Consider the following 14,518-nt stretch of genomic DNA (forward strand, 5'->3'; position numbering starts at 1 on the left):
AGGTGTATGTTTGGGTCTCAAAATAATATACACATTAAAGTATATTTAATTGTGCCTTATCAATACACTGATAAACTTAGGTGTTTGCTGTTGCTATTGATCATGATGCTCTGTAGCAGGCACAGGCAGTAACTGCTGCTGATGGAAAAGAAAAGGTAGTGGAAGGAGGAGGGGAGAAGGAGGTGGGAGACGAGGGGATTGGCTGCTTTTAATGTCAATCACAGCTGCAGGCCCCAGCTCTTCCGCTGCTCTAGCTCTGGCTCTCCCTTGAACAGCTCCTAGAGAGAACAAGGCGTGCGGAGCTCAGATCACCAGCATCATGCTCCTTGGGCTTGGATCGTAGATCCCCCTCTTTGAACATTAAAATAACTCCTTCGTCCATCAGCGTCCCAGGCAGACCCAGCGAGAAAACGCGCGTGAGAGAGAGAGGAAAGAAAGAGGAGGAAGAGAAAAATCTGCAACCAAGTGGACTAAAGCAAAGAGAAAGAGTGCTTTGCTTGCACAGCTGCAAGTGGGAATTTAAAGAACTGCAGAGAGAGAAATTCCAGCTCATCAGCATATACACATTGCAGAATTACAGATCCAGGTAGAAATGACATCAACAGGGAAAGAAGGCAGCGGAGCTCAACATGCACAATATGTTGGACCCTATCGTTTGGAGAAAACCCTAGGAAAAGGACAGACAGGTTGGTTCTTTTGCAGCAGCACCGGCGCTAGGGGGAAGGTGCTGTAGCAGCCAGTGAGGTGTTGGGGATGGGATATTTGAGGGTTCAGCTTTTTCCATTTGCTGTTTTAGTGGAGATAATATTCATAGCGGATTTTTGCCTTTATTTATTTTTAGTTTTCATTTTAATTCTTTCTTTTCTTCCTTTTTTTCTTTAAAAAAAACAAAAAAAAAACCGCAAAAAACAGCCCAGGATGCTTTATGTTCATTACTCCTGCTAATGGGTGTTGTTCTGATGACAGCCAGAGTGCATGCAGAGGGAAAAATAGATGATCTGCTGGTGGTGAATTTTCACATCAATTTCTTCACTGCCCTACTTAGGGGCATTTTCTTTTTAATCAAATTATATTGAAATGAAAGGTTCACAGCCTGTAGTACCAAGGAGGTGGTGGTGGTGGTGATGGTGGTAGTGGGGGAGTCACCAGCAGTATTTCATGACATCATGATTGAAAAGGGTGTAGTCCTTAAGGTGCAGTTGGGGGGGGGGGGGGTGGAAATATGTACAGTATGTCTGTGGCACTGACTGCTGTGGGTATTTAGCAAATATGGATGGATGGGCTGGTGTTTTTTGTGGGTAGGGTCTGGAATAAAAGAAAAATAGAGGATTGCTAGCAAAATTCATTCTGGTTATGCTGTGTTTTTGTAGGAGGGATTGGGGGGAGGGGAGGGGAGGTTATTTAATTATTTTTCTTAAACCTTGTTTATGAAACTCGCCCCCAGCAGATTTTCCTGAATGGAACAATGGTAAGAAATATTAAAAAGAGGAAACCAAGTGGAGGGAATTAGCAGAGAGCAGGTGCTTCTGCCCTACATGACATAATTAGATCCCCTAAATGCATTCAAGATCTGGACTTCTGTTGCTTGCTTGGATAACATATTCACTTCAAGGGCAGGGGAGCATTAATTGGAAGAAAAATCATTAGAAAGAAGCCCAAGTGCCTTCCTTATTTAATTTTTTTTAATTTTTTTTTTTTTTTAGTAACAGGTGCAATAAGCAATGGGATCTGGCAAATTCATTGGGTTGGTAGCCCCCCAAAAGTGGATTGAAACTTGAGATTATAATTTAGGGAAAGGGGAAGATCAGCCATAGGGGGGCTTCTTTGGGCATGTGGGTGTTAAGTGTTGTTCATTATGGTGGGACAATAAAACATGATGCATTGTGGTGTATTTTTTTTTTTTTTTATAACCCAGCCGAGCTTTGCCCATCTGTTGTCTAAAGGATTTAATAGGCGTTTCCATCCCCAGCTGCTGCCTCTGCTCTGCCTGCTTCCTCACTGCCCTGCGTGGCAGCAGCTCTGCAGTCCGCAATTTTCTTAGGGACACAGTCAAAATCCAGATCTTTCTCTGTAAGAAGCAATGCTCTTCTGAGATGATTGATTATAACACCCCCCCCCCCCCTCCTTCCCCTCCTCTTCACAACCCCATAGCAACCGTTCAGAGACATGGATGAAGATGACATTGTCTTCTAGTGAAAGTGACTTTTATTTATATTTCATTTTTTCCAAATCTCTTCAGAGTATCAGCTGCTAAAGGTAGCTCTCTGTCACTGTTTTGGTTACTACCTTTATTCTTTGCATAGCTCAATAAGCCCTTACTTCTGCAGCTATATTCTTAGTAAAATCTGTTCTGATGATGAAAATACCAAAAAATTTCAGTGTATTGGTAATAAAACTGCCCTATTTCTGCTGGTAATCCTTTCCTGGATAGTCCAGGTGATCAAAGAGCCAGCTGTAGATGACAAATTCATTTTTGTCTTCATCACCATTTCCTTTTTTCTCTCTCTCACCTTCTCAGCACCCCTCCCTCCCCTTTAAATACAATTGTGTCTGAGATTCCTGAAAATACAGCTGCATTAACCTTTTGCTCCATGTCTCATAGCCTGACGTTGTGGTCCTAAAGGGTTATCTGCAGCTTTGGTTATTTTTTTCCTCTCTGCTAATCTTCCTATCTTCCTCCTAAGTGATTAGAGACGTGGGGGTGGAGGGAGAAGAGGATGTATTTAGAGGCTTGCTGCTGTTGGCCTCTGCAGTTATTCAACCAGCTGGACAAGGGTGAAAGTTTCCTTTTGCAGTTTTACCATATAACTGATCTTTATAGATAAGTCTCTGCTGTTTGCACACATGAATGCACATAAAATGCACAATGCACGGTGTCATAGAAGCTGGAGGTGGGGGGAAGAGGAAGAGAAATCTTAAACGTAGCTGATGTCAGTCTATGTCTTCCTTGCTATACCCACCCTTGATTAATGGAATAATGCAGTGAGGTGAAATGTAACTCAGTATTAAACATACGTGGCTAAATATGGAAAGATGCCTTCTGGTCTTCTCGCATTTTCTGTGCTAATCACATTTGGGAGCATGCAGAATGGCATGAACAGTGTGTGGTACGTAGCTAGTCCTCATCCTGCTTGTTTTGGAGGGTAAGCAGGCAACCTACAGCATTTTAGGGAGAGGACAAGCGCAGTATGAGGGCCTGAATCGCCATACTATGTTGTCATGGTGTGTAACTTTGAATTCGGGTTGCAGTGGTATATGGCTGAAGAAAATAGTGATTCTAATCGTTCCTTTAGAGCTTGACTTTAAAGCTTGGAAGATTAGGACGTAATGGCTTGGAATTTTTTTTTTTTTTTTTTTTTCTTTTTCCCAAGGGGATGGGGAAGAGCGAGAAATCAAATCTGGCAAAATGTAATGATGAATGGAAAGAAAGTGTAAGTGTGTTGCAAAGTCCTATCTATTTTGCAGTGATCTTCATATACATAATTTTTATTTTGGATAAAAAATTCTTGACTCTGTAAAGTTATTTCAGATAGGCAGGTTTAGCTTTGCCCCCAGATACATTAATATTATACAAATGTGTTAATCACTCTTAGCCGCTTTTACTGAGATCAAAAGAAGGGGCTTTTGGGAAGGAGCATGGGTTCATAGTTCAGGGCAGACGTCGAAAAGGTGCCATGGAAGGAGAACTTAATGGTAAGTAGAACTCTCACGGGCTTTCTCTCCATGAAGTTCTCACTGATTGCCACCTTAATAGCTGAAAAAAAAGTGTTTACCAACAGCAGCTTACTGGTCCCTGCAAAGAGGTCCAGTTGCCGTATCTGTGACGTTAGTGGAACCTGCTGACATCTGGCTGTGGGTGGGCAAAACTGACATGGAAAAGCCTTCAGTTCAAGTTGGTGGGTAACAACCATTGTCGAAAGTGTTGATTAGAATTCAGAATTGGGTATGCAAAATTTGTCCTGAGCAGCCTTCTGTGCTGGTGCGTCAAGCTTGCTGAGGGTGGCTGATGCCACAAGGAAAGGATTAGGGCCTCTTAGTCGGAGAAGTTGGAAAAGGGCTACACGGAGCAGTGCTGAAAAATGTCTGTGCTTAGGTCTTTGCTGGTAGTGGGAATGACAGAGGAATGAAGGAAAGTTATTTTTAATAGTGTAGCATACAAATGTAATGTATAATTTTAGTACTGTAGTAAGATGGTTTGCTTTTGTAATAGGTTGAATTCAGAGCACCTCTTGTTTACTGCAGCTGGAGGAATAGCTCATGGAATCTGGTATTTGAATGATTTGCAAGAATACAAGCAGCAGCATAATTTTAATTATTGTGCTCAAAAAATTATTTTACAGACCTGTCGGTGTAAAAGATCATTACTATATATATGTCTGAGGAAAGGTTGCTTTATCTAAGTTTCATTGATACATTCTTCTACAGTTAATTACAGGAGGTTTTAATTGTAATTACCAGTAACAAGCAAAGGATGTGTGTCATGTTGCAATAACACACGTGGAAACTGTGTCTTTAGAAACCCCAATCATTCCTTATCATGAAGTACTGTTTTAATTTTAGAGCAAGCAGAGGCATTTCTCCATTTGATTTCACACAGAATTAGTGTCAGCTTCTTGTGTATTCCTTGCTTTACTTTTTTTTTTTTTTTAAATTCCACAAATATATTTGTTCATGTGTTTCTTTTGGCCTCATTGACCACTATTTCACCCTTGAAACTCTTAAGACTAATTCAGATTGACTGTAGTGAATATTTATTAATGAGTGTAAAGATGAGGAGCTGAAGTATTTCATGTGAAGGGCTTCAGTGTTTCGGAGGGTTTTCTTGTGTTTTCCTTTGACAGTCACTGTATAGGCTTCAGCATCATTGTTTGGTATGGCACCAATTCAATGTCTAGCTGAAATTTCCAAAATGCTGCTTTGCCTACAAGCAATAAGACATTGGCTCTAAGTAGGAGTTGTACTATTCACTTTGAGATAAACTTGAAAAATTTAATGTTGCTGATCCATTTTGTCTTGTTCCTTTCATTCTGTTTTAAGCCCAGTTCTGTAGACATTCAGTACAAAGAATCCTGCTTGAAACTCATGGCACTTCAACCTTTGCAAAAAGTGTAGGGGGGCCCCTTTTCTGCATTGTATACCATATAACTTACAGTTATTTTAGTGTATAACATGTTAATTATATATGAGCCATCAGTGAGGTGTTCAGCAGTATGCAATTGGGTTATGTAAGAACAGAAATCATTAAATTTGTGTCTTCGTGAATTTAATAGCCTTTTATTCAGTGAGAGCTTAAACAGGATGTTTCTTTACAGCCTTAACCACCTGTTTCCATGACACCGGCAGAAACTGAAATTTGTTAATTCTTTTTATTTGTCTCTGTCAAATCTGGTTGAAATTGAAAGCTTCAGATCTATTCGAGGAGTATTCAGTAGACAATGTGATCTCAGAAGCCTGGTTTCCTTAGGTAAGTAGGCTAAACAAAGTATATCCTTTTCATTCATACTGCTATAATTTTTTTTTCTGACCTAGTGTGTTGGATCTAGAGAGACTCTAAAGAGTACAGCTTTGTTGCGTTTAGCTGTCTAGATGAATATTTCACTACAGAGGTGTAAATCATTGTAGTTCCCCCCATGGCCTTTTTAAACAAATAGACAAATAACAAACCAGTATATATTCTATTAATGTTTTCATATATATATATATATATATATATTCTTAAAAAATTTTCTTTCAAAACAGAATCCACACCCTTTGTCATGATAGTCTGTGAAGACTTAGGTGGTTAATTAGTAATCATAGAAATAAAAAATTGCAAGCAATACTGTGGGCAGTAGAGGTCTTAAGAATGAAATTTTGCCAAGAAAGGTTATGTCATAGTGACTTAGACATAATGGATTTTCATGTAATGGTTATGAGTTTTGAGAGATTTGGTCTTTCTTAACTTTATATACCTTTGATCTGATTGTTCGAAAGTACTGTTTGCCTGTATTACTGACTGAAGTAAATTAGTATTACCATGCTGTGTGTCTGAACTGCAAAGTTCAGATATCCCTTTTATGACTTTCACTTTTTTAAGCAAATTCTTGTTTGCTAACTACAGTGAAAGCGATTTTTAGCCTCCATCCTTCTGCAAACTTTGTAGAGGCATGACATTAGTCTTTTACCCCAACATCAGTAGCAAAGTTATTATGAACTTGTTGAAACAGGAGCAGGCTCTGAATGATGGTTTTTCTTTGTAAAACACAGTAAGCTTTCTCACCCAAGAGCTGTTAAAATTCAGATACTGTCAAATGAGTAGGACTATATGGCTGTTTATATACCTATGTTTCAGACATCAGCAGGGACTATGGAAGCAGTGATTTCACAAATAGAGTTCTTGCACTGCTCAAGCACTTTTCAGCTTTCCGTCACCGCTCTAATGTCATTTTGTGCCACTACAGTGGCAAGGACTGCATTAGAATGATGAGAGAGGTTGGAGAAATAAAAAAGCTTCTTAATAGAATTTAGCTCTTTCTGATCCCTAGAAAACCTGTGACTCCATAAGAAGAGCAAATGTAGCATTTTAAGTGGGTTTTTACAATTTCTTTTGTAAATTGCAGTGGAGCAGCCAGTGTATATTTTGGATTTGCCAACATTGCAGTATTTTTCAGTATACCATAAATTTACTCCATATTTTGGGAAGTCTTTAATATTGTGTACCTTAGAGAGTTAAACAGTAATTGCAATGGCGATAATAAATGTTGATATCCACCTCAAAATTAGTATGTAGGTAATATAGAACAAATGCAGGTGGTGAAAGAATTCCAAATCTCAGAAGAAATTTGAAAGGAAATGAGAAATTTGGAAGTAATGCCCTCTGAAGTAAGAGACATTGCTTGAGGAATGTATTATGCACATGGGAGAACAGTCAAAATAAGAAGAGGTGGAAGCCTGGATATAGATTTCCATGAAGGTGAAGGCAGAGACATAAATGAGTGCTCAAGCAGTGCTCCTCTTCAAATGCTGAGATACTGTAAATTGCCCTTGTGAAGTCATTCAGTGTTGTAAGTTGAGCTGACTTCAGCCGGAAGATCATCTAACCCATGATAAATAGGTAAGGGTGGAATTTTTTTGTTTGCTGTGGATTGTTCTATTAAGAAATATCCCAAAGAAATTTTCTGGTTTTGTTTTAAACAAATCCAAGATGTTTAGCAATCCTAGTCAATAATGCTGTTCGTTCTGCTTATGGAAAATGAGGACATTTTTCCATTTTCAGTTCATGCATAAACGGTACTGGTTTTCTACAAAGCATCCATACTGATCTGTAGAGTAACATGAATAATTTGTTGCAAATAGTGTTCCTAATGAACTTGAACCGTCCTCATCTGCAGTGTCTGTAAGTGCAGAATGATTTCCTTTAAGTCCTTATTTGTTTCAGATTTTCTGGAAAACAACTATTTTTATCTCCTTTCCCCAACTGTCTTTACCTCACTTATGGATTGGTTGTACTTAACCAGTATTCAAAGATTTGAATTGTGCTCTTGAATGTAGTCTTTTGGATATGTTGCATAAGAGTATTACATTCTACTTGGATAGTTGTGCAAGCACTTCCAACATAAATGTTTGCAAGTGCAAAATGAAAATTTAGTTTTCCTGGACAGTTTGGACATGATTCCCATGAGTACCCTTGCCTGGAAGATGTGAAGTTTTCCAGAAAGGTTTTTTAAAAGATGCACAGATGTGACGAAATCAAACTTACTTAATTTCAAATGCCTACTTTTAGAACATATTAACAGTGTTCATCCAGTTCTATTTGACTTATTCTAGATTTAATTTTGAAATAGGGATATAACATTTTAATTATTTCCTTTAATTTTGTTTACAGACTAGAAACATTACTGATAAAATTCTGGTTAAAAACCACGCAAAAAATCCACCCAGAAGATTTTTTTTCATTGCTTCATAGTTTTTGAAAGTTGGGTTTAAATGGAATTTAGGTGGAACAGAGGAAATTGTATTGGTTCCTTTCATAAAAGTGTATTACTTGCTATTGATGTAGCTGCAAACATTTTTTTCTTGAATCCGTCATTTGTGGAAGAGATGCCTATGAGATCACCGTCGTTCTGTGGACTGTATAAACAGGAATATACTGTTTCTTTTGCAATGACCTTGGGATACAGTTTTTAAAGGATAATAAATGGAAGTGTGTCGGGAGACTAAGGATAAAGAGCAATATGGATAAAGAAGGTAAATGATGGTGTTTATATTTAAACAAATCCAGGCACATTCTCTTGCAAATGGTACTGTTGCCTTTATAGTAGTGCAGAGTAACCTTCAGGCTGGTGCAGGCAGCTGATGGATAGTTACTCAGTGCTGGAGCGGGTAGAATAGAATACTTATCTTGAGTTGTCAGTGCTCTCAGTTTTATTTTGAGAAAATTATTTTATTATTTCCTGAAGGCCACAGAGATCATTGTCAACTCACATAAATTAAAGCAGCCCTAAAGCTGCCCTAAATGACTCTTTCACAAAGTTCTAATGGCTGAGCTTACTGTTTTGCATCCCATGGCTGTGCCAAGCAGTTTCTGCCTTTTAGACTTTCACTGTTCCTACTCTGGCTTCCTTGCATACAGATTATTGCATACTTAAGAGGAAGAGAAATATTTTTTTTATTTATTGTTCAAATAAATGTTTTTTAATTTGAGGTCGTGGAAGGGGTGAGGTTAGACTAGAAGGGACCATTCCTTGTATAGCTTGCCACTGATAACAGGCTGCTCTTCAGTTTCTTATCTAACATCCGCCCATTGATAATAAGTGATTTGATAATTAAGGAGTTTGGAAAAAAGTAGATGACTTGCCATTTACTGACAAAAGGAGATTATTGCTGGTAAAAGCTTTGTGCCAAGATTTGCAACATCAACTGACAGTAAATGGGTTAATGCAGGGTGCAGGGGGGACCTGAGGAGAGAAACCAGCATCAAGTGGCATAGGGTGTGCAAGTACTGTCTTTTTTTCTTTTTTGCTTTAGTGTTCCAACACTATGTGGGAGTTATAGGCATGATAATATTTCCAGTGAAGTGCTTAACTTCAAAAAAGATGGAAAACTGTTTTCAGGCATCCATTTAGTAAGTGCTCTTCTGGCTGCCTGCTTCTACTTATGAAACTACATACTCTCTTTATATCCTGAGGCTCTTGCAATTTTGATTTGCTATCTTTTGCAGTATATGCTTAATGTGGGAGAAAAAAAAAATCAGTGTGATAATGTATATTTTTTTTTAATAATGTCTACATTACATACCTATTAATAAGCTCTGCTTTTGCAGTGTCATTCCTTTGTGTGTTCAGCCTTACATGCTATAAGCTGACTGCCCTTGTCATTTTGCTATTAAAAGCACTATTGACTGGAACAAAAATAATGGAGGAGCTGGTTTCTGGGAGAAGCAAACTAGTCTGGACCAAAAATATGTTAATTTTCTACTGTCTGTCTAAAGCCTACTCGTAGAACTATAAGTTTCAGTCTCCCAAAGGTTGAACAGCAGTCCTTCAGCTGCAGGTGAGAATGTACCAGGTCTTCGTACTGACCCAGCAGGGAAAGTTGATGGAATTGCTTGGCACTTTATCTTCTTTCATTCTTTTCCTTAATTATTTTATGTGTGGCTAGCAGTGTAGACACTAGATTCTACACAGATGCTCTTCTTGGAAAAGTGATTGTTTTGTTGCTTTGGTCCAGGATGAGATACACTGTAGCCCAGGTTCATAATGTTGGCTCCTCCGCCCTATGGTAATATAATTTATGAGGAAGAGGGACCAGCAATAACATATTTGCAGCTAAACATAAGCTGTTGATGTATGATTTCCTTTTTTTAAATTTTATTTAAAAAAAAAACAAAACAATGTCCTGCTCTGATAAATTTTGAGCTAAGCTAGCACAAGACTTTGCTAAAACTACCATTTTATTGCATTTGAATTAAATCTCAAGTTTAAGTAGGAAAAGCAGACTTCACATTCCAAATCCTTGTGGTATGAAATGCATTGTGTGGGATTTTTAAAAATTTCTCATGTCTTTTGCTGACTGTTTGCCAGCTGAGGGTTGGGTTACATTTGCCCTGGGTAAGGTTCATTCAGTGACTGTGTGAATTCCTTTTAATAACTGTGACCTGTCCCTAAGATTAAGGAATGGATTTGACTCTTAGATTTTTCCCTTACTGGAATCTCTTAATCTCTCCCAGTATTCTATTCCAAAACTCTCATCTTATTTTCAGGTTGTAAATGATGGGTAGCTTGGCTGTCATGTTGAGGTGACCTACTGTCAGCAGGTACAGGACTTGTCTATGGTTTTCCTTTTGAAGTTCTGGTCATCTGGTTTTTTTGTTTGGTAGTTTTTGGGGTTTTTTGGGTTGGGTGGGGTTTTTTTGTTTGTTTGATTTTTTTGACTTTCAGGTTACCTTGCCTCTTCAAACTGGAAACTGGTCCAAGGTTTGGCATCCTAATCTAGAGGATGCTAGACAGGTATTTCATTCTTTCTGCAGCTGCAATCTCCTACAGCAAATCAATGAAGAGTTTAGGAGGGTATTCTCAGAAAACTTTTGGGGATATTACCGTTCTAAGACTGAGACCCTTAATCATTTCAGCCCTATTTAAATAGGTTGATGGTTACTGCTAGAAGAGCTGGTAGAAATACTCTAAGCAAGAAAATAGCCTATCTCTAAATAAGCGTATATTATTGTTAGAGGGTTTTGGGTTTTTTTTTTTAATCTGTATGGTCATGGTAGACTGAAAAATAAGGTGCTTCTAGGGTTTTCTCCCACTTCTTATACAGATGCATTGTCTTTTGCGGAATTAACATTGATGCACTGTGTGTCCTTGGAGAATTGTTTTCTCTTACGTATGTTTTGTCTTCCACATTTCATGTGTCTTGCCTAAGTTGTGAACTGAGAGGAAAGATAATTTGTGTTACATTATCTGGATGCAATCCCTTTCGTGTTAAGGCACTAATCTTAGTTGGGCCTTTGTGTGTGTATAGAAAGTTCCATTCAAATATAGGAAGAAGCTTCTCCACTGTCAGGGTGGGTTGAACCTCGCACAGGTTGCCTAGAGATGTTAGGAAGTCTCCATCATACATATATTCAAAACCAGACTAGACACAGCCTTGAGCAGACTACTCTAGTTGACTCTGCTTTGACCAAAGATGTTGGACTAGATGATCACTTGGACCAGAGATCACTTCCAACCTCAACTCTTCTGCTATTCTGTGTTATCCTGTGCAACTAAACCATAACTTGTTCAGTGAACTGTGAAACTAAGGAACTCTGTTTCCTCCAGTTTTGTACCCTGTATTCTCCTCCTCCTCCTGCTCTCTCTGTATGTCCTTGTCTCTTGGGCTAGATGAAGGCAGTGTTTGTGGCTCATTTGGAACCATCCCTGCTGCCTGTCCATCTTTTTTCTTTCTCTTGGAATTCGTTAAGGATTAAATTAAGGATTAAATCACAATTACTGTTTCTATTGTGTGGAGCAATAGTTTGAATCTTTTTTTTTTTTTTTTAACACCCCTCCCCCCCCTTTAGCACTTTCCATGAAATCCATAGAATCTTAGAGACTTCCTTTGCTCTTTCAAACTTTGTTGAAACTTGCTAATCTATTCTGGTGTTATGGGAAAATTACAGACAGACAACTTGAACATTTAAATTTTGTTTCCTTAAGAAATCAGGCTAAAGCAAAGCTGTCCTAAACAGCACAGCTTCTCTAATCTGCATTTGGTTTTGAAGGCCATGAGATGCTGCTGTGGCAGATTGGGATTGGTGGAATACAGCTACTCTTCAGATACTGCCCTCACCTTGGTTAAGACTCTTACACCAAAGTTAAGAGGAAAAAGTGGTGCTAAACCACATTGTGATTCCCTAATGCTGGAGGAATCCCCAGCCAGCTTGATAAGCTGGATTCCTGCCTACTTTCTGCTGCTGGAGCAGTGCAAAGCAGGGAGGGTGGAGGCTAGAACTTGGTCCTTTCTGTTTGCAAGCTGAGCTTAGTGATTGGGGAGTGTGGGAAGAAGGGAGCCCTCTCTCTGTTTCCTCCATGTATCCATTTTGGTTCAGTGGCAGTATTTGAAGTAGTCCTTCCTGCAGAAAGCTGAGAGGAAGACTGAGAGCTGTTTGTGTGTTTTCAATGCCTGTCTGTACAAAAATCGTCACCAAAGACAAAGCCAAGTATTATATTAGAACTTGGCAGTGACACAAGCGCTATAGCCCTATTAAACGCGGGCATTTGCTTTGTTGAAAAGACACGGCTATGAGTGGCATGGCTTTTAAGATTCCTTATACTTTGCGAGCACCAGCCTTGAACAGTTTTTCATTAGCTTTTGAAACTAGTTAAAATTACACTTTTTTCCAAACTTCCCACTCCTATAAATCAGTAAAGTTTTTGATTAAAATCAGTAATCATCAACAACAAAGAAAGATCTGTCCTAGTGTTTCTGGGTTTTGTCCTGTGCTGCTTTTCTTCTGGGTCTGTGGTTTATTTCATTGCTCATATTTTGTGAAATCACATCTCTCTTGCTTCTGGTTGTTTCCTGATTGAGCTGAAGACACCACTTAGTCAAATTCCCCACTCAGTTACATCTGTGTAGTCCCAGTGACTTCAAGGCCTTGCTCAAGTTTATCTGAGAGGGGAGTTTGACCCATGAGCAAGCTTCTCATTGATGGCAGCAGAGGCAGACCTCTGGCAGTGTTCTAGTTAAGAGCAGCCCAAGAATGCATCTCCTCTGCAGTGAATATTCAAGCAAATTAGAGCACAAAGTAGAATGATACAGTAAGCAAATTCAATTCGAACTGAAAATACAGGCCCAACATTTTACAAATTACTATCTTTCATCCTTAAAGCAGAAGTCTGTCTGCTCAGCTAACAGACAAGTTAAGGCAAGGAAACATTTTAATACTTTTAGCAGTAATTCTTCTCTAGTATTCCACTCATATATATATACTGAAATCACCCAACCAGTTTGCATTAAGCTTCAGGATGTAGAAAATGTCCTAACCTTTATAATTACTGCATCTTTGCTAGGGAAGGCAACAGCCAGACTGCTAGCATGGTTGGGATAGTTGCCATCTTGTTGCCAGGTGGTTCTTTGTGCTCAGAGGAAATGCTGCAAAAATAGGCATGGTTTCTGGATCTGTGTCATAATGCTGTCATCACCGTTACTGTTATCACCATTGAATCAGATGAGTTACAGCCGAGACCCTCTCTAGCTCCACCAGTGCTTATTTATTCTCAGTGTTTTGGCGTCTGTGGCTCTGTGGAACCAGGTGGTCTGTGGACTGCTTCTCAAGAATTCATAAAAAGATTGATTAGAATAGCAAACTTAACATCGTATTTACTGTCCAAGTGTCTACTTCTCTACTGTAAATTTCTGAAGAGTCCACCAGATGGGAGAAACCCGTGTGTTGTAGGCCTTTTTCTCCTCACTGAAATGGTGGCAATTGAAAACATGGCAAGGCAACGGATTTTGATCAAAGGGTATGTCTACCTTGCAATCAGAGGTGGAACTCTAGCGCTGGTGGGTAACACTATTGTCTCCTGGCACAAGCAGGAGTGGAATTAGGGCAGTGCAGGCTGTGTGAGGGTTGGAGAAATGTACCAGAGCACCTAGGAACCTTGCCCTGTGTAGAAGTCCAATCTTCCCCATCTTTACCTGATTATTTACTTGTACCAATTGTGCCTTTGTTTTGCTCTCTTAATAAACCCTGCATCAGCTACAAATCGATATGGTGTGACAGATGTGGATAAGCTGAGCATTTATATACATAATGCACTGTATACTTTGTGTATGTATGACTTCATTTCAAGGTTGGGGTTTTTTGTGTATGCAAAATACCAACCTTGTGCTTGATCCTGTAGAGTTCTATTTCTGGTGTGAAAGATTATTCTGTACTCTCAAGGCCTGTTGGATTAAAGGTACTCAATTTCTCAAAGGATTGGGTCCCTATTAGTACTCTTATGGTCTCTAAAATGCTACACTCCTACTCGGGTCATTTCTTGGGGGAAGAGTAATAGAGATATGTATGAAACAGGCTCTATTCATGTCATTGTGCAGTTATAAGGCAGATTATTCAGAAACAATAACTATGTAGTTTTCACTGGCCCTAACAGGCTCAGCCACTGACTTGGGGTGGAGCCTTTGGCAAGTTAATTTATCTTTTTCTTTTTTTTCTTCTTTTTTCTTTTCATGATGCCCTGCTGTAAAACTAAGATAATGCTTGACTTCCCTTCTGGGACTGACAGGATTAGCCAGCTAGTATTGATAAATTTTTCAGAAATAAAAAGCAGCATGGAAAGGCCTGGGATAACCTTATTATTTAGGCGTAGTGATTTTGTTGTTGTTGTTGTTTATTTTTTATTTTTATTTGCTAGTGTTCATTTTTGCTGACATCATTTTATTTAATGTACCTCTGTGGAATTTTCACCTCCTGAGGATAGACTGGACCATACAGCCTGCTCTGTCCAGGTGATGATACCTTTTCATGCTGTATTTGTCTTCCATAGCTTCT

General features: G+C 38.9%; 1 protein-coding gene across 1 annotated transcript in view; it reads left to right on the forward strand.

Annotated features, from left to right (window-relative positions):
- Positions 1-592: 592 nt before the first annotated feature.
- The window catches only part of BRSK2 (BR serine/threonine kinase 2), a gene marked incomplete at both ends in the record, with an annotated part of 323,936 nt that continues 310,010 nt past the window's right edge, over positions 593-14,518 (forward strand). The window contains one exon of the mRNA XM_082318936.1: positions 593-686. Coding sequence (XP_082175062.1) covers positions 593-686 — 94 coding nt within the window. The remainder of the gene's footprint in view (positions 687-14,518) is intronic.

This window comes from Platalea leucorodia, assembly GCF_965183815.1.
Source record: "Platalea leucorodia genome assembly, chromosome: 7".
Lineage (NCBI taxonomy): Eukaryota > Metazoa > Chordata > Aves > Pelecaniformes > Threskiornithidae > Platalea > Platalea leucorodia.